The sequence below is a fragment of the Nycticebus coucang genome, unplaced genomic scaffold, assembly GCF_027406575.1.
Source record: "Nycticebus coucang isolate mNycCou1 unplaced genomic scaffold, mNycCou1.pri scaffold_44, whole genome shotgun sequence".
NCBI lineage: Eukaryota > Metazoa > Chordata > Mammalia > Primates > Lorisidae > Nycticebus > Nycticebus coucang.
The window spans coordinates 888,695-914,200 of NW_026515578.1; the positions used below are offsets into that span (position 1 = coordinate 888,695).

The window sequence follows — 25,506 nt, forward strand, 5'->3', positions numbered from 1 at the left end:
CAGCAGAAGAAAATAAATAACCAAAATTAGAGAAGAATTAAATGAAATTGAAAACAAAAGGATTATACAAGAGATCAATAAATCTAAAATTTGTTTTTTTTGGAAATGTCAATAAAATAGATAAGCCTTTGGCTAACCTAATCAGGAAAAAAAAGAGTAAAATCTCTAGTTTCATCAATAGGAAACGGTAAAGACAATATAACAAAAGAAACCTCAGAAATTAAAAAAAAAATCTTAATAAATATTTCAAGAAACTTTATTCTCAGAAATATGAAAATCTGAAGGAAACTGACTAATACTTGGAAGCACACCATCTTCCAGGACTGAGGCAGAATCAAGTGGAAATGTTTTACAGGCCTATATCAAGTTCTGCAATAGCATCAACTATACAAAATCTCCCTAAGAATAGAAGCCAGGGACCAGATGGCTTCACATCAGAATTCTACCAAACGTTTAAAGAGGAACTAGTACTTATATTACTTAACCTTTTCCAAGATATAGAAAAATAAGAAATACTACCCAACACATTCTATGAAGCAAACATCACCTTGATCCCCAAACCAGGAAAAGACCCAACTTGAAAATAAAATTATAGACCAATATCACTAATGAATATTTATGTGACAATACTCAACAAGATCCTAAAAAACAGAATCCAGCAATACATCAAATTATATACCATGACCAATGGAGTTTTATCCCAGGGTCTCAAGGTTTACTCTAGCAAAATATATTAACACTTTGATCACTGTACTGACTTCTGTTCAAAAGTCTGCTTCTAGGAGTACCACACCTCTCACAGACTTGGCCTTACCTCCTCTTTGGACACAAGGCTGAGTGACCTGCAGATGTGAACAAAACAAGGGCCTAAAGATATACCCATGACTGGGAACTGAGACAATTTAAGGTGCTATTCTTGTTCCCACTCCTCAGTTAAACTCTCTGGTTAAAGTTCTGGGCACAGCACACTCAGGTCTACGAGGTCCATCCAGGAGACTCCTGCTGTCTCTGGAAGCAGGAAGACCATAGGCTCAGGAGCTCTGAGAGGACATGATGCTGGTCTGTCATGAAGAGGATAAATGACATAGAAATGACTCATGTGATCTCTCTTTCATAAGAAAGTGTGAGTAATTATAAACTGGTTTCACAAAAGTACTGAGTACATTGGGTACATTTTCTTTCATTCTTGAGATGCTTTACTAAGAAGAATATGTTCCAGCTCCATCCATGTAAACATTAAAGAGGTAAAGTCTCCATCTTTTTTAATGCTGCATAGTATTCCATGGTATACATATATCCCAATTTATTAATCCATTCATGGGTCCATGGGAATTTGGGGTTCTTCCATGACTTGGCAATTATGAACTGAGCTGCGACGAACACTCTGGTGCAATTATCTTTGTTGCAAAGTGATTTTTGGTCTTTTGGATATTCACTTAGTAGAGGAATTGCAGTACCAAACAGCAGGTCTACTTTTAGATCCATGAATGATCTCTAAACTTCTTTTCCAAAGGAATGTATTACCTTGCATTCCCACTAGCAGTGCAGAAATGTTCCACTATAGCCCAGGATGAAGGAGAGAAGTGTAGAGGGAGGGCAGAAGAGGGGAGAGGTTTGATAGAGGGAGGGTAAATGGTGGGACCACACCTATGGAGTATATTGCAAGGATACAAGTCAAATCTATCAAGTATAGAACATAAATGTCTTAACACAATAATTAAGTAAATGAGGTGAAAGCTATATCAATTAGTTTGATGTAAGCACTCGAAACTGTATAAAAAATCAAGGCATTGTACCCCACAAATACATAAATGTATTCATTACCTATGTGTATATGATTTAAAAAAAGGAAAAAAATAAATGAACAAAAAATATAATAAAATAAAAGATCAACACATTGTACCTCACAAATGTATAAATGTATTTATTACCTATGTGCCTATGACTTAATAAAAGTAAAAAAAATAAATAAAAAAGAAATGATGAATGTAACTCTCCACTGGGAGGCCCCATGATTCTCTCTACTCAGGCTGTGTGATGTTCCTGATAGGGTGAAGCAGATAGATAACTAAAGTCTTTCAGAAGAACCGGTCTGTCAGAAAATAATAAAATAAAAAATCAACAAAAATAAATAAAATATAAATAATAAAATAAATCAATACATTGTACCTCACAAATGCATAAATGTATTTATTATTTATGTGTATATGACTTAATAAAAGGAAAAATAAATAAATAAAAAAGAAATGATCAATGTAACTCTCCACTTTGAGGCCACGTGATTACTCAGGCTGTGTGATGTTCCTGATAGGGTGAAGCAGAGAGATAACTCAAGTGTGTCAGAATAACCTGATGATTGAGGGGCAGAGCAAGATGGCAGACTGGAAGGATCCAATGGAAGGACCGAGCTCTTTTAGTACAGGTGGGGATTTCAAGAGAGCCATGCTGTAGCTGGCTGGAGATCCTTCTTGGAGATTTGTCTCAGGGTGTGTACTGAGGTGGTGATGTACTGGATATAGTGTATGAACTGCAGCGGTGGAGTTCTGACATACTAGGCAAGTTTTTGCAAGTTGGTGGCAATAACCACCCCCTCTGCTGATGTTAAGGATGGGAGGAAACCTTTTCGGAGTTTGCAGTTTTCAGGGGAAAACTTGTGTTTAATAGACAGCTTGGAAGAATGGGCACACCTGCACAGTGTACAGTAGCCAGATTTCAGCATTGGTTGGAGTGGATTTGCCATCATTTTGGCAGTGGTGAAGACAGCCATACTGGGAAGGTCTCGGTAGCCAGGTGGCCATTGTGGGAAGGCTGGGAGAAGGTCATGAGGGTGGGCCTCTTACTGGGGCCCTAAAGCATAACCTTCTTAGTTCTGCCTGCTGTGATCAGAACTCCACTCATGACAGGCCTCAGGGACTCCTGCACCCCACAGGAGCTGTTGGCAGTGGACATGGTGAGACTTGCTTTTGAAGGATTCTGAAGAGCTTTAAGATCCCAACTTGGTGAGGCCTGAATGCTCAGGAGATGATCAGGTGATCACAGTGAAAAATTAAGGTGGGAAATCGGTCTATGCCTGGGAATTAGAGAGAGCTGACTAGTGGTAATGTCCATCCCCTGAAGGTACAACAACACCTGGTGTCCTTGCAGTTAATTCCAACACATATATAGTCCTACTAAAGTTGGACCCTTCTATAATATATATCTACTTTTATATATGTACATTTATAATTATTTTAAATTTTTCTTTTTATCTTGTAGTTATTAGTGTTCTTTTCTTTATTTTTCTTCTATTTGTTGCTGAGGTTGCTTATTGTTGGTTATCAGAGCTTTCTTTTTAATTTTGATTTTTTTTTTTTTGCTAATTTATTTGGTTGGATCTTTTCTAAACTTTCATTTTTCCTTTCGTCAAGAGCAAGGGCTCCTGATTTTTGTGCTTACAGTATTTTAGTCTTATTTATTGTCTGTCCCAATTTCACTCCTGTACATTGTCTCTTTGGATAGAGACTCTTGCACCTTTCTCAACTCTCCCACATAAGTTGCTTCTGCAACAGTTAAGAAATCCCCTCCGTTTTTTTGTCTTTCTCATTTCTTTCTTTATTACTCTTCCTTCTCTCTCCTCTATTTGATGTAATAGTATTTTTAATTTCCTTTATCTATTCTTATTTTATTATTATTTCTTATTTTGCTGAGAGCTGGGGTAAAAAAGCTATGGTTTGGCAGGTAGACCACAGCAGTAAACTGGCTCAAGGAGGCCATGAGACTCTTCTATTTTGGCCCTAGGAAGAAAGTATTAGATTAGTCTGTAGAATTTTTACATTTCTTTTTCATCCATACTTAATTTTTTCCTTCAGGTTTTTTGTTTTTGTTCTTTTTCTTTTCTTATTTTGGCAGAGGAAGAGTCTGGCTCTGCTTGGGCTGGTAAGGAGCACCTGATTTTGAGGAACCCACCCAGCACAGCTTTGCCTCTCAAAATCCTTGAATTACCTCTGTTTTCTAAGAACAGTTCTGATGAATACCATTTTTTCAATCAAGCTGATCCTCTCTTCCTATCCTCCTCTCCTGTTATTCAGAATTTTTCTGTTATTACCCCTTCACTTTTTTCTTTTACTTTACTATTTCCTTCTTTTTTTTGACATTCTTTCTTTTCCTCTTCTTTCTTCCTGCTCACTCTTTACTCTTCTCCTCATTTTGGCCTCTTATCAAGTGGCCTCTTCATCACCTAACCTCTGAGGCAAGGAGGAAGGGAGAAAGAAAAAAGAGAATCAGGAGGTGAACAAGAAGGAAGAATATATGAGGAAGCACCAATATGAAAAGCCAAAATAGAGCACCTTTTTCAAAGGACCATGAGGCAGGTTTTACAGAAGACTCCTCCTGTAAAGAATTAATGGATTTGATCAAAGGGGAATTTAAAACATGGACAATAAAGACAATAAAGGGAATGGATGAGAAAATAGAAAGAAAGAACCAAAAGTCAGGTGAGACATATGTAGAATATAGTACAAATAGGGCAGACTTTAGGGAAATGAATGAGACAATCAAGGAATGCAAATATGCAGTAGAAATTAACAAAAATAGATTAGGCCATGCAGAAGAAAGAACATCAGAGCTAGAGGATAAAGCATTCAAGTTAACTCAGATAGTTACTGAGGTAGAATAGAAGAGCAACAAAGCAGAGCAGGCACTTTGAGAACCATGAGAATCCACAAAGTGTTCAAACATATGAATAATAGGGATACCTGAAAGGGAAGAAGATAGTCCCAGAGATTGTCCCAAAGTATGGAAGCCCTACTGGAGACTATCATAAGTGAAAACAAGTTTTACTGAAGATCCTGACAAACTTCTTTCAGATGGATATCAAACCGTGGGTCATCTCAACTCAAACAGAGCCTCTTCAGGACACATTGAAATGAACTTGTCCAAAGTCAAGATGAAAGAAAAATTTCTACAAGCAGCCAGGAGTAAGTGTCAACTGATGTACAGGGCCAGAGCCATTAGGTAGACTGCAGATGTTTCACCTGAAACTTTCCAAGGCAGAAGAGCATGGTCATCCACCTTCAACATTCTTAAACACAACAATTTACAGCATATAATTCTGTATCCTGCTAAATTAAACTGGAAAATTGAAGACAGATCAAATCTTTTGAAGATATACAAACACTGAGGAAATTCACCACTACAAAACCAGCTCTACAGGAAATAATTAGACCCTTTCTCAACACTGAACACCAAAACTGCCCACCACCAAAGTAAACACAGGGAAGCTAAAGGCCACAACATAAGATCCACAATGGCACCAAGGATAAAACTACACAACAGATGTTCCCATAATAAGAGGAATAAAATTCGAAGACACATTAATACTCTCAATAAATGTCAATGGATTGAATTCGCCACTGAAGAGGCCCAGGCTGGCTATTGGATAACAAAATCATAAGACATCCATATGCTCTCTCAAGGAGGCACACCTACCCTTGGGGGAATAATCAAGACTCAGGGTTAAGGTATAGAAAACAGTATTTCAAGCAAATGGAAATGAGAAGAAAGGAGGGGTTTCAATATTGTTCTCAGATACAAGTGGATTCAAAGCGACTATAGTTAAGAAAGACCAAGTTGGACACTTCATACTGATGAAAGGAACAATTCAAAAGACATTTAAATTTTAAAATTTATGTACCTAACTTAAATGCTTCTGATCTATGAAATGGAACTTGAAGGGTCTGAGCAATATGATATCCTATAACACCACAACAGCTGGGGACTTTAACCCCCCTGTTACAGAAGGGGACTGGTACTCTAAAAAGGAAGTAAACAAAGATAGAATGGACTTAAATGTGACCCTAGAACAAATGGGATAAATAGAAATATACAGAATACACCATCCCAAAGCAAAAGAATATACATTTTTCTCATTTAGCCCATGGCACATACTCCAAATAGATCACATTCTATAACTCAAACCACAGCAAAATTAAAGGAATAGATATTATACCTTGTCTCTTCTCAAGGCAAGGCAAAAAAGGTGAACCCAACTCCAACAAAAATGTTCATCCACATACAGAGGCACGGAAATTAAACAACCTTATGCTAAATGATAGTTGGATTCAGGAAGAGAGAAAATAAAAAATTGTCAAATTCCTCAAATGTAACAAAAATGAAGACACAAGTTACCAAAACCTGTAACTGCAAAAGTAGTCTTGAGAGGAAAATTTATCTCAGTAGATGCCTACATTTGAAAAACAGTGACTAAATCAACATACTTACAAACCATCTTATGGAATAGGAAAAAGAAGAACAATCTAATCCTAAAGTCAGCATAGGAAAAGAAATAAACAGAAGTAAATCAGAGATTAATGAAATGGAACACACACAAAAAAAAATTCAGAAAATTTATGAAACAAAAAGTTGTTTTTTTTTTTAAGAAATAAAATAGATTAGCCAGACTAACTAGAAACAGAAAAGTAAAATCTCTAGTAACCTCATTCAGAAAGAATAAAGGGGAAATAACAGATACAACAGATATACAAGAGATTACCTCTGAATACTAGAAGAAAATCTATGTGCAGAAATTTTATAATGCAGAGGAAATGAATCAATACTTGGAATCACACCCTCTCTGTAGACTTAATCATGAAGAACTAAATCTCCTGAACAGACCAATTTAAAGCACTGATATCAAAGAAACAATAAAAAAACTCCCAGGAATAAAATGCACTAGTCCAGATGGCTTCATACCAGAATCCTATCAAACCTTCAAAGAAAAGCTTATATCCATACTGCAGAAACTGTTCCAAAAATTGACAAGGAAAGAATCTTCCCCAGTATGTTCTACAAAGGAAACATGTCCCTGATGCCAAAACCAGGAAAAGACCCAACTAAAAAGGAGAACTTCAGAATAATTTCACTCATGGATATAGATGCAAAAATTCCCAGTGAAATCCTAGACATTAGTTTCTATCTTCTCATTAAAAAAGCCATACAACATGATTAAGTAGGTTTCATCCTAGGGACGCAAGGCTGGTATAATGTGTGCAATTCCAGAAACATAATTCACCGTATCCACAGAAGCAAAAAGAAAGACCCTCTCAATAGATGCACAGAAGCATTTAATAAAATTCAGCATGTTTTACTAATTAGAACTCTGATAAATATAGGCATAGCTGGCACACATTTCTTAAACTGATCAAAGCCATCTATGACAAACCCACAGCTAATATTATACTGAATGGAATACAAATGAAAGCTTTTCCACTAAGAACTGGAAAAAGTCAAGGCCATCTTCTCTGACCAGTACTGTTCAACATAGTGTTGGAAGTTCTATCTGATACAAACAGGCAAGAGAAGGAAATAAAGGGCATCCAAATGGGGGGCAGAAGAAGTCAAACTCTCCCTCTTCACCAATGATATGATGTTATATTTAGAAAAAACCCAAAGATTCAACCCCACGACTCCTGCAGGTAATAAAAATAAATAAAGTAAAATATCATGATATAAATCAATGTCCACAAATTAGTAGCCTTTGTATATGCCAATAACAGCCAAGATGAGAAGCTAATTAAGGACAAAATTCCCTTCACAGTAGCTTCAAAGAAAATGAAATACCTGGTCATACACATAGCAAAACAGGTGAAGGACCTCTATAAAGAATATCATGAAATCCTAAGAAAATAAATAGAAGAAGGTACTAACAATTGCAAAAACATACCATGCTCCTAGCTGGGAAGAATCAAATTGTTAAAATGTCTATATTTCTCAAAGCAATCTACAGGGGCAATGAAATCCCCATTAAAATTTCAACATCATACTTTCAAGATTTGGAAAAAGTAATTCTTCAGTTTGTATGGAACCAGAAGAAATCCCAATAGCTAAGGACATTTTTAGTAAGAAAAATAAAGCTTGGGGCATCAGCCTACTAGACTTTAGGCTATAAAGCCATAGTGATCAAAAGAGCATGGTACTGGCACAAAAATAGAGACATAGACATCTGGAACAGAGTAGAAAACCTTGAGATGTAAGTATCATCTTACAGCCACCTAATGTTTGATAAACAAAACAAGAACATACACTAGGGGACAGAATCCCTATTCAATAAACGGTGCTGGGTGAACTGGATAACCACATATAAAAGCCTGAAACTGGACCCGTAAGTTTCTCCACTCATGAAAATTGATTCAAGATGGATAAAAGATTTAAAACCAAGGCGTGAAACAAAAATTCTTGAAGAAAGTATAGGCAAAACACCCAAAGTTATAGGCCTGGGGAAAGGCTTCATGAAGAAGACCTCAGTGGCAAATGCAACTACAACAAAAATAAACGAGTGGGACTTAACTAAACTGAATAACTTCTGTACAGCTACGTAGACAATACCCAAAGCAAACAGACAACCATCAGAAGGGGGAAAGATATCTATACATTATGAATCAGACAAAAGCTTGATAACTAGGATCTATAGAGAACTCATATTAATCAATATAAAAAAGAGCCATTAATCCCCTATGTCAATGGGAAATAGAGATTAATAGAACCTTCTTTAAAGAAGATAGATGAATGGCTAACAGACTTGAAAAAATGCTCATCATCTCTAATTATCAAGGACAAGCAAATGAAAACTACCCAGGGATGTGAACCAATCCCAGTTAGAAGGGCCCACATCACAAAATCTCAAAGCTGCAAATGCTGGCATGGATGTGGAGAGAAGGGAACCATTTTACACTACTGGTGGGACTGCAAACTAATACAAACTTTTTGGAAGGAAATATGTAGAATCCTCAACGAATTCAAACTAGACCTCCCATATGATCCTGCAATCCATTACTAGGCATCTACACAGAAGGAACAAATCATTTTATCATAAGAACATTTGCAGTAGACTGTTCATTTCAGTTCAGTTTACAATTAACAAATTGTCCAAACAGTCTAAATGCCCACCAACCCAGGAATGGATTAACAAGCTGTGGTATATGTATACCATGAAATACTATTCAGCCACTAAAAAAGATGGAGACTTTACATCTTTTGTGTTAACCTGGATGGAGGTGGAACACATTCTTCTTAGTAAAGCATCAGAAGAATGGAGAAGCAAGAATCCAGTGCAATCAATTCTGATATGAGGACAAATGATGACTAGTATTGTGGGGGGTGGAAGAATGTGGGAAAGGGGAGAGGGAAGGAGGTAGAGTGATGGGGGATCATCGCATATGACACATCTCTTGGAGGCAGTATGCAATTATAAGAGGGATTTTACTTAACATATGCAATCAGTATACCCTGGTTCTTTGTACACTCAATGAATCCCCAACAATAAAAAATAATAATAACCTGATGATCTGTGACAGTGAAACGCTTTCACGCAAGACATTTCACAAAGACATATGTCTAATTACTTCTCCTTATCATCATAATTACTCTGTACTTATAAACTTCTTTCTATTTTTTTATAGACATGGTTGATGTGTATTCATTTGGCCTTTATTTCCTTTCTTATTTCAAAGTATGAGTGGGTACAAATGTGTTTGTTAACTGGATTGCTTTTGTAAAGATTGAGTCCTGGCGAAAGGTGTGCCCATCACCCAAATAGTGCTTACTGTACCCATTAGGAAGTTCTTTTACCTTCCCACTTACAGCCTCCCTTCTTGTTGATTTTACCTGAATTTTATGTTCCTCTGTGCACCCCTGTGCTCATCAGTTAGTTCTAATTTAATAGTGAGTTCATGTGGTCTTTTTTTCATGTCCTTGAGATACTTTGGAGAATGGTCTCCAGTTCCATCCATATTTCATTTCTTTAACTGTTTCTTTTCTTTTAGAGCTGCTGAGTGAAATTAGTATCAGAATTGACTATTTAAATGTCTCACTGCTGACACCTCAGGGACATCCATTCATCCTATACTATTCCTCCCACATGGAAAATCTAGTAAGGCCTCCTGGGGTCACCCTCATTTAAACGCCAGTGGAGGGTCTAACCCCAGAAATATTTTTCTGCCAGTGGGAGCCCTCAATACCCCCTCTACCAAACCAGTACAAAAGCTGTGAGCGAGCCCAATTTCAGCGAGGCTGGGCTTCTTGAGGAACATCCCTTCTCTCAGCAGACATCTGGGTAATTGTGGTACTAACCTTCCCACATTCCCTTACTGTGCTTGTCTAACACCGTCAGACCCAACACCTGCACTCTACACTGGTGGGGCCTCTCCGCCTTGGCATCTGTCCACTGCATTGGATGTTGTGAGCTGGTTGCTTAGACACTGACCGCTGTGGGGTCTTGTCCTCTCTCTTAGGAAGGTGCCTCCCTCTGTCCCTGAGGTCCAGGAGTTGTGTTGTCTTGCTTGCTGACGAGGGGCACTTTCAGTTCTGTGTTCTGTGCTGCAACGTGGATACAAGAGAAATTTTTAAAATAGATTTACTGACTTAGTCCAAAGTGTTCACAATTAACGTCCATTTGGGGACAATATAAAGTGACAGGAAGCTCCTCTCTCTCTTTTGTGCAGGGAGGTTTTTGGTTATTTGCTCAAATACATCCAATTCAGAAATGTCGGAACAAAACACAGAATCAGAAATCCAGAGATATTGCCCAGAGGAAACTGTTACACAGAGAGGAAACCACCACCCAGAGCAGACACCAGGGCTGAGCCCCCGTCCCCCACCCCCAGCACCTGCCCTGGGTGACTCCTCGCCTGTGTCCCGGCTGCCCCTTAGCGGCCACGCTCCACAGGAGGTTTGTGTATGGGCTCCCACTGCCTTCTCCTCACTGTGTCTGTCATTTGAGCAGAAATACACCGCGGTATCCTCGGATCTCAGGCTGTTCATTCGCAGACTCAGAGTGTTCTTGCCGTTGTCTCTGGAGATGGTGAATCGGCCCTTCACAGAGTCTGGGTAGTATGTGTAACCACCAGTACTACTGATGGCTGAGACCCATTCCAGTCCCTTGCCTTCAGCCTGGCGGACCCAGTGCATTGCGAAGCTGCTGAATGTGAATCCAGAGGCTGCGCAGAAGAGTTCGAGGGAGCCCCCAGGCCGGACCAAACCTCCCCCAGACTCCACCAGCTTCATCTCACACTGGACACCTGAAAACAAAGAGACACCTGGTTAGACACCTCCACACAGCCCCTCTGTTCTCTCTCTCACATCCACTCACACGCTCCGAGTCTCCAGTTCTCCATGAATCACCTTGTAACAGAGCAACCAGGAGAAGCCAGCTCAGCCCAGACTCCATGGTGGGTCGTCTGTGTTCAGTCCTGAGCAGCGAGTGGGCAGACCTGGGAGTCCCGGGACTGGGGCTCCTCTCCCAGAGCTGCAGGGTAAGGGCTGGGCTGGTTTTCATGAGAAGAGGGAGGCCATATTTGCATGTCGTTCTGCAAAATCAGAGGTTTGGGGTGGGACCCTGAGAGAGGGCTGGGCCAGAGCAGGTGTGAGTGTGCTGGGGCAGGAATATGACATGGTAATTCTTGTGAAAATATAAATTCTTATTATGAGATTGTAATGTGATAAATCTTAGCATCCAACATTGTATTTCCTGTTTACATGTAGACATGGATCATGTGTTGTTAGTGTCCTGATTTTTCCGTGTTACAAATGTGAGACTCGCATGGAGGGTCTCTGAGATGTGTACAGTATTTCCCATCTTGTCAGAGTGACTTTTTTGGTATCTGAGCATGAAATCCTCAGCACTAAACTTCCCTGACCCATGAACCTACTCCAGGACAGAGTTAGGCCTGCCTATTTAGGTTTGAATAATTCTGTAATGGGAACATTTGTAATTCTGCCACTTTGAGACTTTACCCCCAAAAGGAGAGTATTAGGTTTGGCAGAGTTGAATTTATAGGGATTTGGGACATTTTGATCTCTGTCACTTCTTCTTTCTCAGTATTTTATTATTTTTGTAATTACTTGAATGAGGTATAATTCATATAAACCACATATATTTAAAGTGTATAAGTTATAAATATTGGCATATCCATAATCATTATAAAGATAGTGAACAAATCAATACCTTTAACCTTATCTTCTGTTCTTCTATATTTCCCTCTTTCCTTTTTCCTTCTTTATTAATTCCCTAAGCAAATATTCATTGTTCATATACTACTTTAGATTAGTTTTCATTTTGTAAAATTCATATAAATGGAATAATATAGATTTTACGCTTGTTACTTTTGCTTCTAGACTGAGGACATATACTTGCAAATATATCCATATCATGGCATGTACAAAACAGTACAAAATTCTAATGAGGGTAGTATTCCACTGCAGAAATTTAATGCAATCATTAAGCTGTTAACCAATATGTAACTCTTACATTTTCAGGGTCTAACTAGTATATATGTCATTCATCTTCAAGTTGTACATAGGTGAGAAGCAGTTTGTTGTTTTTATTTTTAAAACAACAACACAAAAACTGTAGAGAAACAATGTGGGAAACCTTCCTTAATACTTCAGATAATTGAAGTTATAGAACCAATAACAAATCTGACACGTGGGGAGAGACATGTTCTTGCAGGAGTAAACAAGGCCAGGGGGTTATCTGATCTGGGGCAGAGTCTGCCACATACAGTGTAGGCTGTGAGAGGATGAAGCTATGAATGTGTCTTTCACTGCTGGAAGCTGAGTGTGGCAAAGGCTTGATGGTGGGGAATTCTCTGGGGTCACATGCTCAAAGGGGTTTCTAACCTCTTATCTCTTCCCTTTGGAAAAAGGACAGTCACAAAAGTCTCCCTTTCACCAAAATTTACTGTGGGAGAGAGAGACAGAGAGCACACACTTCTGAAATGGATTTTGACTCACCTATTTTATTACCATTATAAAATTAAAAATTTTATTTTCAATAAAATCATCAATATGGCACAGCAGACCTGATAGGAACTGAGAAGGACACAGTGGTCCCCACCAAAGTTTTGATCAGAGCCAAAACTTCCCAGTGGAATAAAGGCTTTGATCTTCAGGGAAGGGAATCAAATCTGGAAGCTGAGGACCCTGATGGAGAAACAGTGGGGTTGTGAGATAGAACAATAAATACTAATAGGAGACACTCTGTCCAGGAGGAGGTGTAGGAGGACATGGACCAACAGCTCAACTGGAGCAGAGGCAGCAACACCTGGAAGGCAGCACCCAGACCCTGGTCTGATGCCTGCCTAGAATTACAGCTCAGGAGAAGGTCAGAGACTCTTACGTTAGTATAAATCCTTCCACACCATGACAATTGTCAGGTAAGTTTCACACTGGATTGAGTATGGAAGAGCTGGAACAGACAGAGCCTCTGCAGGAGAGCATAGGGGACAACATGAAGCCAAGCAGAGAACAGTGATAAGGAGTCACTGGAAAAATCTGAAGTCTCTGATGGGCACAGAATGAACAGATTCAACTCTGGTCAACACTGAAAATACAGACTTCAGAGGTACCTCTGAGGAGGTTCAGAAAAACTGTAGACTAAGTGTCCAGCAAAGATGTGATATGAGAAACTACAGGCAGAAAATGGATCCAATAAACTAACAAGGCAACATCAGCTGTCCAACACAACCTATCTGGTTATCAACATGTATGTAAGATACATCAGAGAGAAAGACCAAAGGATTCGTAGACAAAAAATCTGAATATGACAGAGCACTTAGAGCTATCTAATTGCTGAGCATATTTAGTAAAATCTCTACATGAAAACATGGGACGAGCACAGGGTTGGACAGTGACTCTGCTGACAGATGGAAACATTAATATCAGACGGAGTTTCATACAGTCAGAAGCACTGTGCTCTGCAATAGAAGGAGCCTTGTGCACACTCAGCAGTGGGCTTGGCTCAGCCTGCAAGTGAAGTCAAGGCTTGAAAAAATGTCATTGGAAGTCAGGCAAACCAAATTGCAAAGACAAAAAGGAGTGAAAAAAAACAGGAATGATGGGCGGCGCCTGTGGGTGAAAGGAGTAGGGTGCCGGCCCCCTATGCCAGAGGTGGCGGGCTCAAACCCAGTACTGGCCAAAAACCGCAAAAACCCAAAACCAAAAACAAAAACCCAAAAAAAAACAAAAAACAAAACAAACAAACAAACAAAAAAAACCCCAGGAGTGATTATAAAACATATAACATAGACGTGTTTCAAAGTGAACTGTGAAGCACAGCTGCTGGCTTTCAAGACAACATATTGAATTACTAAACACACATATTTTGGTAAAAAATGTTCAATCCACATTCATCCAACCACGGAGTTTTCCTCAAAAATTCAGTATATTTGAGATAGATTCAGGCAAATATGTGGCAACACTTTACTCTCCTCACATATGCAACAATAAAGAAAACAAAAAAAAACATGTCGGGGTAGAGGGATTGGATTATCACCTGCATCTCTGAGGAATGTAATATTTAGAAATAAATTCAAGTGTCCTGATTCTCAGCTCCACAATCAGACCCTCACTGTCAGCAGAGGGGGCAGTCTGAGCTCCCTGCACATGGGGCAGCACCTGATACAGGGAGTGAGGTTTGGGGTCTCTGCAGGCTCTGAGGTGGGCAGGGTCAGCTCCTGCCTCAGACACAGCAGTCAGGGAAGTCTCTGCTCTTTATCTTGGTCAGGGTAACATCCGTGTCCAGAAATGGCCAAACTTACTCTATTCAAGAACTCTGCACATGGGGAGGCTGAGCCGAGAGAATCAGTTTAGCTCAAGTGTTTGAGGTTGCTGTGAGCTGTAACACCATAGCACTCTACCAAGGGCAACATAGTGGGACTCTGTCTCAAAAAAAAAAAAAAAAAGAAAGAAAGAAAGAAAGAAGGATAAGAACTCTGCACATGGACAGAAACCAATGGATATTGGAACCAATTCATCTCATACTACATTTAAGAATACATCATGTCAATGAAAACTCTGAACAGGAGAAAATCAAGACAAAATGCACCTGAGGTGAATGTGGAAATTGCGGTTTTACTATGCCAATATCCTTCAAAGTGATCATGGACCTTCCTTCATTTCTAACATACTCAACAAGCATGCAAAGAATTACAAATTAGCTGAAACATACATTCCTCTTGAGACTGCACTGGTGAGACAAACTGATGAGATAAATCATGCTTTACAAAGACACATTGTCAAAATATGTCCAGGAACTTACTTGACTGGAGATGAGATGTGGCCAGTTGCCCTGCTGTGGGTTAGAGTGGCTCCCAAAGGCAAGCTAACTTTGAGCCCCTTTAGAATATTACATTGGAGGTCATTCCTGTTTCCTGCTTTGGTGCAACAAACAACCCATACATCAGTAGGTTTACTCTTGCCAAATATATTACCACTTCAATCACTGTACTGACCTCTGTTCACAAATCTGCTTCCAGTAGTACCGTACCTCTCACAGACTTGGCCATACCTCCTCTTTGGACACAAGGCTGAGTGACCTGCAGATGTGAACCAAACAAGGGCCTAAAGATATACCCATGACTGGGAACTGAGACAATTTAAGGTGCTACTCTTGTTCCCACTCCTCACTTAAATTCTCTTGTTAAAGTTCTGGACACAGCACACTCAGGTCTACGAGGCACATGCAGCAGAGTCCTGCCATCTCTGGAAGCAGGAAGACTGTAGGATCAGGAGCTCTGGGAGGACCTGATGCTGGTCTGGTATGAGGGGATAAATGACATAGAAATGACTAATGTGATCTCCCTTTCATAAGAAAGTGTGAGTAATTATAAACTGGTTTCATAAAAGTACTGAGTACATTGGGTACATTTCCTGCCATTCTTGAGATACTTTACTAAGAAGAATATGTTCCAGCTCCATCCATGTAAACATTAAAGAGGTAACGTCTCCATCTTTTTTTAATGCTGCATAGTATTCCAAGGTATACATATATCCCAACTTATTAATCCATTCATGGGTTCATGGGCACTTGGGGTTCTTCCATGACTTGGCAATTATGAACTGAGCTACAATGAACAATCTGGTACAATTATCTTTGTTTCAAAGTGATTTTTGATCTTTTGGATATTCACTTAGTAGAGGAATTGCAGGATCAAACAGTAGGTCTACTTTTAGATCCATGAGTAATCTCTAAACTTCTTTCTAAAAGGAACGTATTAGCTTGCATTCCCACCAGCAGTGCAGAAGTGTTCAACTATAGCCCAGGATGAAGGAGAGAAGTGTAGGGGGAGGACAGAGGAGGTGAGAGGTTTTATAGAGGGAAGGTAAATGGTAGGACCACACATATGGAGTATATTGCAAGGATACAAGTCAAATCTATCAAGTATAGTACATAAACGTCTTAACACAATAATTAAGTAAATGAGGTGAAAGCTATATTAATTAGTTTGATGTAGGCACTCAAAATTGTATAAAAAATCAACACATTTTGCCCCATAAATACATAAGTGTGTTCATTACCTATGTGTATATGACTTAATAAAAGTAAAAAAATAAATAAATAAAAAATAAATGATCAATGTAACTCTCCACTTGGAGGCCCCATGATTCTCTTTAGGCTGTGTGATGTTCCTGGTAGGTGAAGCAGAGAGATAACTCAAGTCTTTCAGAATACCCTGTCTGTCAGAAAATAATAAAATAAAAAATCAATAAAAATAAAATATAAATAATAAAATTATAAATCAATACAGTGTACCTCACAAATGCATAAATTTATAATTCATTACCTATGTGTATATGACTTAATAAAAGGGAAAAATAAATAAATAAAAAAGAAATGATCAATGTAACCCTCCACTTTGAGGCCCCATGATTCTCTCTACTTAGGCTGTGTGATGTTCCTGATAGGGTGAAGCAGAGAGATAACCTAAGTCTGTCAGAATAACCTGATGATTGAGGGGCAGAGCAAGATGGCAGACTGGAAGGATCATTGGACGGAGCTCTTTTAGTACAACTGGGGATTCAAAGAAAGCCACACTGTAGCTGGCCTGAGATCCTTCTTGAAGCTTTGGCTCAGGGTATGTGCTGAGCTGTTGATGTACTGGATATAGTGCATGAACTGCAGCGGTGGAGTTCTGACATACTAGGCAAGTTTTTGCAGGTTGGTGGCAACAACCATCCCCTCTGCTGATGTTCAGGACATGAGGAAACCTTTTTGGAGTTTGCAGTTTTCAGGGGAAATCTTGTGTTTAATGGACAGCTTGGAAGAATGGGTACATCCTCAGAGTGTACAGTAGCCATATTTCAGCATTGGTTGGAGTGGACTTGCCATCAGTTTGGCAGCGGTGGAGACAGCCGTACTGGGAAGGTCTCAGAAGCCAAGTGGCCATTGTGGGAAGGCTGGGAGAAGGTCTTGAGGGTGGGCCTCTTACTAGGGCCCTAAGACATGACCTTCTTAGTTCCACCTGCTGTGATCAGAACTCCACTAATGACAGGTCTCAGGGACTCCTGCACCCCACAGGAGCTGTTGGCAGTGGACACGGTGAGACTTGCCTCTGTAGGATTCCAGAGAGCTTTAAGATCCCAACTTGGTGAGATCTGAATGCTCAGGAGATGATCAGGTGATCATGGTGAAAAATTAAGGTGGGAAACTGGTCTATGCCTGGGAATTAGAGGGAGCTGACCAGTGGCGTTGTCCATCCCCTGAAGGTACAGCGCCACCTGGTGTCATTGCAGTCAATTCTAACACATACATAGTCCGACTAAAGTAGGAACCTTCTGCTATATGTATATACTTTTATATACGTACATTTATAATTATTTTTAATTATTTTTAATGTTTTCTTTTTTCTTGTAGTTATTAGTGTTGTTTTCTTTATTTTTCTTCTTATATTTGTTGCTGAGGTTGCTTATTATTGGTTATCAGAGCTTTCTTTTTAATTTTTATTTATTTATTTATTTATTTATTTTGCTAATTTCTTTGGTTGGATCTTTTCTAAACTTTCATTTTTTTCTCTTGTCAAGAGCAAGGGATCCTGCTTTTTGTGCTTACAGTATTTTAGCCTTATCTATTGTCTGTCCCTATATCACTCCAGTACATTTTCTCTTTGGATAGAGATTCTTCTACCTTTCTCATCTCTCCCACATAAGTGCAACTGTCTGCAACAGTTACAAAATCCCCTCCATTTTTTTTGTCTTTCTCATTTCTTTCTTTATTCCTCTTCCTTTTCTCTCTTTTATTTGATGTAACAGTATTTTTAATTTCCTTTACCTATTCTTATTTTATGATTATTTATTTCTTATTTTGCTGAGAGCTGGAGTAACAAACCTATGGTTTGGCAGGTAGGCCACAGCAGTAGTCTGGCTCAAGGAGGCCAAGATACTCTTCTATTTTGGCCCTAGGATGAAAGTATTGGCAAGATCACTCTGCAGAATTTTTTATTTCTTTTTCATCCTTACTCAATTTTTTCCTTCTTTTTTTTGCTCTTTTTATTTTATTTATTTTGGCAGAGTCTGGCTCTGCTTGGGCTGGTAGGGAGCACCTTATTTTGAGGAACCCACCCAGCACAGCTTCGCCTCTCAAAAATCCTTGAGTTACCTCTGTTTTCAAAGAACAGTGCTGATGAATACCATTTTTTCAATCAAGCTGATACTCTCTTCCTATCCTCCTCTCTTCTTATTCAGTATTTTTCTGTTATTATCCTTAACTTTTTTCTTTTTCTTTTACTTTACTATTTCCTTCTTTTTTTGCTTATTCTTTCTTTTCCTCTTCTTTTTCCCTGCTCACTCTTTACCCTTCTCCTCCTTTTGTCCTCATATCAAGTGGCCTCTTCATCACCTAACCTTTGAGGCAAGGTAATTTGAATCCAAGGAGGAAGGGAGAAATAAAAAGGAGAATCAGGAGGTGAACAAGAAGGAAGAATATATGAGGAAGCACCAACATGAAAAGCCAACATAAACCACCTTTTTCAAAGGATCATGAGGCAGGTTTTACAGAAGACTCCTCCTACAAAGAATTAATGGAGTTGATCAAAGGGGATTTAAAACATGGATGATGAAGACAATAAAAGGAATGGATTTGAAAATAGAAAGAACCAAAAGTCAGGTGAGACAAATGTAGAATATAGTACAAATAGGGCAGACTTTAGGGAAATGAATGAGACAATCAAAGAATGCAAATATTCAATAGAAAGTATCAAAAATAGATTAGGCCATGCAGAAGAAAGAACATCAGAGCTAGAGGATAAAGCATTCAAGTTAGCCCAGATAGTTACAGAGGCAGAAAAGAAGAGCGAGAAAGCAGAGCAGGCACTTTGAGAACCATGAGAATCCATGAAGTGTTCAAACATATGAGTAATAGGAATCCCTGAAAGGGAAGAAGATCGTCCCAGAGATTGTCCCAAAGTATGGAAGCCCTACTGGAGACTATCAAAAATGAAAACAAGTTTTCTAAAGATACTGACAGACTTCTTTCAGATGGATATCAAACCGTGGGTCATCTCAACTCAAACAGAGCCTCTCCAGGACACATTATAATGATATTGTCCAAAGTCAAGAAGCTAGACAAATTTCTGCAAGCAGCCAGGAGTGTCAACTGATGTACAGGGCCAGAGCCATTAGGTAGACTGCAGACGTTTCACCTGAAACTTTCCAAGGCAGAAGAGTATGGTCATCCACCTTCAACATTCTTAAACACAACAATTTACAGCATATAATTCTGTATCCTGCAAAAGTAAACTGGAAAATTGAAGACAGATCAAATCTTTTGCATATATAGAAACACTGAGGAAATTCAACACAACAAGGAAATTATTAGACCCTTTCTCAACACTGAACACCAAAACTGCCCACCACCAAAGTAAACACAGGGAAGCTAAAGGCTACAACGTAACTTCCACAATGGCACCAGGGATAAAACTACACAATAGAAGTTCTCATAACGAGATGAATAAAATTCTAAGACACATCAATACTCTCAATAAATGTGAGTGGATTGAATTCACCCACTGAAGAGGCCCAGGCTGGCTATTGGATAACAAAATCATAAGACATCCATATGCTGTCTCCATGAGACACACCTACCCTTGGGGGAAAAATCAAGACTCAGGGTCAAGGTATAGAAAATAGTAATTTAAGCAAATGGAAATCAGAAGAAAGGTGGGGTTGCAGTATTGTTCTCAGATACAAGTGGATTCAAAACAACTGTAGTTAAGAAAGACAAAGTTGGCACTTCATACTGATCAAAGGAACAATACAAAAGACATTTCAATTTTAAAATTTATGTACCTAACTTAAATGCTTCCAGATCTATGAAATGGACCTTGAAGGGTCTGAGCAATATGATATCCCATAACCCCACAACAGCTGGGGACTTTAACACCCCTGTGACAGAAGGGGACTGGTCCTCTAAAAAGAAAGTAAACAAAGATACAAAGGAATTAAACATGACCCTAGAACAAATGAAATATTAGAAATATATAGAACATACCATCCCAAAGCAAAAGAATATCAATTTTTCTCATCAGCCCATGGCACATACTCCAAAAATAGATCACATCTTATAAATCAAACCTCAGCAAAATTAAAGGAATATAAATTATACCTTGTCACTTCTCAAAGCAAAAACTCAACTCCAATAAAAATGGTAATCCACATACAAAGGCATGGAAATTAAACAACCTTATGCTAAATGATAGTTGGATTCAAGAAGAGAGTAAATAAGAAATTGTCAAATTCCTGAAACACAACAACAATGAAGATACAAGTTACCAAAGCCAATAACTGCAAAAGCAGTCTTGAGAGCAAAATTTATCCCAGTAGATGCCTACATTTGAAAAACTGAGACTACATCAACATACTTACAAACAATCTTATGGAATAGGAAAAAGAACAGTCTAATCCTAATCTCAAGAGAAGAAAAGAAATAACCAGAATTAAATCAGAGATTAATAAAATGGAACACACAGACACACAAAAAAAATCACAAAACTTATGAAACCAAAAGTTGTTTTTTTTTTTGAAGACATAAATAAAATAGATTAGCCAGACTAACTAGAAACAGAAAGTAAAATCTCTAGTAATCTATTTCAGAAAGAATAAAGGGGAAATAACAAATGCAACAAATTCTTCTCTGAATACTAGAAGAAAATCTATGTGCAGAAATTTTATAATGCAGAGGAAATGAATCAATACTTGGAATCACACCCTCTCCCTAGACTTAATCACGAAGAACTAGATCTCTAGAACAGACCAATTTCAAGCACTGACATCAAAGAAACAATAAAACCTCCCAAGAAAGAAATGCACTGGTCCAGATGGCTTCACACCAGAATCCTATCAAAGTTTCAAAGAAAAGCTTATACCCATACTGCAGAAGCCATTCCAAAAACTGACAAAGAAAAAAATCTTCCCCAAGATGTTCTACAAAGGAAACATCTCCCTGATGCCCAAACCAGGAAAAGCCCCAACTAAAAAGGAGAACTTCAGAACAATTTCACTCATGGATATAGATGCAAAAATTCTAGAAATGAAATCCTAGACAATAGATTCTAGCTTCTCATTAAAAAAGCCATACAACATGATTACATAGGTTTCATCCTAGGGATGCAAGGCTGGTTTAACGTATGCAAGTCCAGAAATGTAATTCACCATATCCGTAAAAGCAAAAATAAAGACTATATGACCCTCTCAATAGATGCAGAGAAAGCATTTAATAAAATTCAGCATGTTTTACTAATTAGAACTCTGAAAAATACAGGCATAGCTGGCACATTTCTTAAACTGATCGAAGTCATCTATAACAAACCCATAGCTAATATTATACTGAATGGAATACAAATGAAAACTTTTCCACTTAAGAACTGGAAAAAGACAAGGCCTCTTCTATCACTATTACTGTTCAACATAGTGTTGGAAGTTTTATCTGATAAAATGAGGCAAGAGAAGGAAATAAAGGGCATCCAAATGGGGGGCAGAAGAAGTCAAACTCTTCCTCTTTGCCAATGATATTATCTTATAATTAGAGAAACCCAAAGACTCAACCCCATGACCCCTGGAGGTAATAAAAATAAATAAAGTAAAATCTCAGGATATAAAATTGATGTCCACAAATCAGTAGCCTTTGTATACACCAATAACAGCCAAGATGAGAAGCTAATTAAGGACAAAATTCCCTTTATAGTAGCTTCAAAGAAAATGAGATACCTGGTCATACACATGACAAAACAGGTGAAGGACCTCTATAAAGAATATTATGAAATCCTAAGAACATAAATAGAAGAAGATACTAACAATTGCAAAAACATATCATGCTCCTAGCTGGGAAGATTCAAATTGTTAAAATGTCTATACTTCTCAAAGCAATCTACAGGGGCAATGAAATTCCCATTACAACTTCAACATCATACTTTCAAGATTTGGAAAAAGTAATTCTTCAGTTTGAACGGAACCAGAAAAAATCCCAATAGCTAAGGCAATTTTTAGTAAGAAAAACAAAGCTGGGGGCATCAGCCTTCTAGACTTTAGGCTGTACTATAAAGCCATAGTGATCAAAAGAGCATGGTACTAGCACAAAAATAGAGACATAGACATCTGGAACAGAGTAGAAAATCTTGAGATGTAAGTATCATCTTACAGCCACCTAATGTTTGATAAACCAAACAAGATCATACACTAGGGAAAGAATCTCTATTCAACAAATGGTACTGAGTGAACTGGATAACCACATGTAAAAGAATGAAACTGGACCCGCAAGTTTCTCTACTCATGAAAATTGATTCAAGATGGATAAAAGATTTAAATCCAAGGCATGAAACAAAAATTCTTGAAGGAAGTATGGGCAAAACACTTAAAGTTATAGACCTGGGGAAAGGCTTCATGAAGAAGACCTCAGTGGTAAATGCAACTACAACAAAAATAAACGAGTGGGGACTTAACTAAACTGAATAGCTTCTGTACAGCTAAGTAGACAATACCCAAAGCAAACAGACAACCATCAGAAGGGGAAAAGATACTTGCACACTATGAATCGGACAAAAGCTTGATAACTAGGGTCTATAGGGAACTCATATTAATCAATATATAAAGAGCCATCAATCCTCTAAGTCAATGGGCAAGAGAGATGAATAGAACCTTCTCTAAAGAAGATAGATGAATGGCTAACAGACATAAAAAAATGCTCATCATTCCTAGTCATAAAGCACAAGCAAATGAAAACTACCCAAGGATGTCAAGTAACCCTAGTTAGAAGGGCCCACGTCACAAAATCTCAAAGCTGCCAATGCTGGCATGGAAGTGGAGAGAAGGGAACCCTTTTACATTGCTGGTGGGACTGCAAACTAATACAAACTTTTTGGAAGGAAATATAGAGAATCCTCAAAGAACTCAAGCTAGACCTCCCATTTGATCCTGCAATCCATTACTGGGCATCTACACAGAAGGAAAAAATCATTTTATCATAAGGACATTTGCAGTAGACTGTTTATTGCAGTTCAGTTTACAATTAACAAATTGTCCAAACAGTCTAAATTTCCACCAACCCAGGAATGGATTAACAAGCTGTGGCATATGTATACCATGAAATACTCTTCAGCCACTAAAAAAGATGGAGACTTCACATCGTTTATGTTAACCTGGATGGAGGTGGAACACATTCTTCTTAGTAAAGCATCAGAGCAATGGAGAAGCAAGAATCCTATGCACTCAATTCTGATCTGAGGACAAATGATGACCTAGTACAATGTGGGGGGTGGAGTAATGGGGGAACAGAGAGTGGGAAGGAGGGAGGGTGATGGGGGGTCACAGTATATGACACATCTCTTGGGGGAAGTACACAATTATAAAAGGGACTTTACCTAACAAATGCAATCACTATAGCCTGGTTCTTTGTACCCTCAATGAATCCTCCACAATAAAAAATAATAATAATCTGATGATCTCAAATAGTGAAAAGCTTCCAGTCAAGACATTTCACAAAGACACCTGTCTAATTACTTCTACTCCTTACCATCATAATTACTATGTACTAAAAAACTTCCTTCTGTTTTTGTATAGACATGGTTAATGTCTATTCATTTGGACTTTATTTCCTTTCTTATTTCAAAGTATGAGTGGGTACAAATGTGTTTGTTTACATGGATTGCTTTTGTAAAGATTGAGTCCAGGCTATAGGTGTGCCCATCACCCAAATAGTGTTTACTGTACCCATTAGGTAGTTCTTTTACTTCCCCACTTACAGTCTCCCTTTTTGTTGATTTTACCTCAATTTTACATTCTTTCAGATGTATTTTGCTTGTTCACATATTTAGCCACAGCCACATTCTAAGTTAACATGCCCTTTATATACACTTATGTCAGTAATCCTTTTAAATATTTTTATATTTACATCATGTAATACTTATTGTATTTCCAACTGTTAAGTGACACCTTAAGCACACTGAAGGTATAAGAAGGCTAAGGTAGTTGTCTGTAGAATCACTATCATTCTTTAAAAAAAAAAAAAGGTACAAGACATTTTTGACATCCTTTGCTACTCTGACACTGCAAGTATATAAAAAATAATTGAGTGAGGAAATTGGAAGTATAATCATGAGTTGGAAAGATCAGCATATATGTAAAACATTGTATAGAATAGATATTACAATATAGAGGAAACGATAAAACCTTTATGTATAACTAGTTCAATAAACTAGCTTTAGCTTATTTTAGTTTTGCAAATGAGAAAAAATAGCTTTAATGCATGAACAACTCTAATCAAATTGTTTAAAAATTTCTGAGTCCAGTTTGGGGCCTTGCTCTTGAGACAGTCATTATTATGCCTAAATATATATATATATATATATATATATATATATTTTTTTTTTTTTTTTTTTTTTTTTTTTTTTTTGCAGTTTTTGGCTGGGGCTGGGTTTGAATCCACCACCTCTGGCATATGGGGCCGGCATCCTACTCCTCCGAGCCACAGGCATCACCCCATGCTGATTATTTTTAAGTATGTATTTAAGAACCTACCTTTAGGGATTTTTTACTTGAGATAAGGTAGCAATAGCAATTTCCCAAGTGGCAGTAAGGGTAACACAATGAAAATTTTTTCCTTCTATCATATAGCTCTGTTAGCTTTTTTATAGGCATTTTTTCTTTGTATTTCACTACATAAGTACCCAAATTAAAATGTAACGCTATTCCACTTCTAGGTACACTGTTGACATTATGTGAACATAATGTTTTATAGTTGGGAGAAATCAAGAACCTAGAAAAGGAAAAACTCTTGATCTTTAATGTAGGTTTATGCTCTATGTAGTAATTTGTTGGGACTTGACCTTCCTCAGTAGTCTGAATGTTACCTCATCTGCCGTGGTCACATCTGAACCCTTCAGTTTATTAGTGACATAAAGGATCGTCACTAATAAAAATTTGTAACTGCACACATTAAGTCACAAACGGATGCTGCAGGAGTTTTTAGAGGCCACAGATGACATGGAGATAATGATTTACCACCGAGTATGTAACTTCTTGGGTGCTTAACTAGGTTAAGGTATGTACAAACAATTGCAGATTAATCTCTATGTAAATAAAACAGCCTACTAGCAGAAGTTAGGGCAGGTATTGCAATGCTAAACTGGTATTAGTAGGTTTTCCTTATGCAGCTTTCAGTGTATCTGGGCAGTTCCCTCTTAAATGCTCAGTATACCACATTTGGAA

General features: G+C 38.1%; 1 gene segment (V, D, J or C); it reads right to left on the bottom strand.

The window, feature by feature from the left end:
• Window positions 1–10,395: 10,395 nt before the first annotated feature.
• Window positions 10,396–11,281, bottom strand: LOC128579305 (immunoglobulin heavy variable 3-43D-like). The segment is given in 2 exon segments: window positions 10,396–11,051; window positions 11,155–11,281. Coding segments are annotated over 2 exon segments (702 nt in total).
• Between the last annotated feature and the right edge of the window lie 14,225 nt (window positions 11,282–25,506).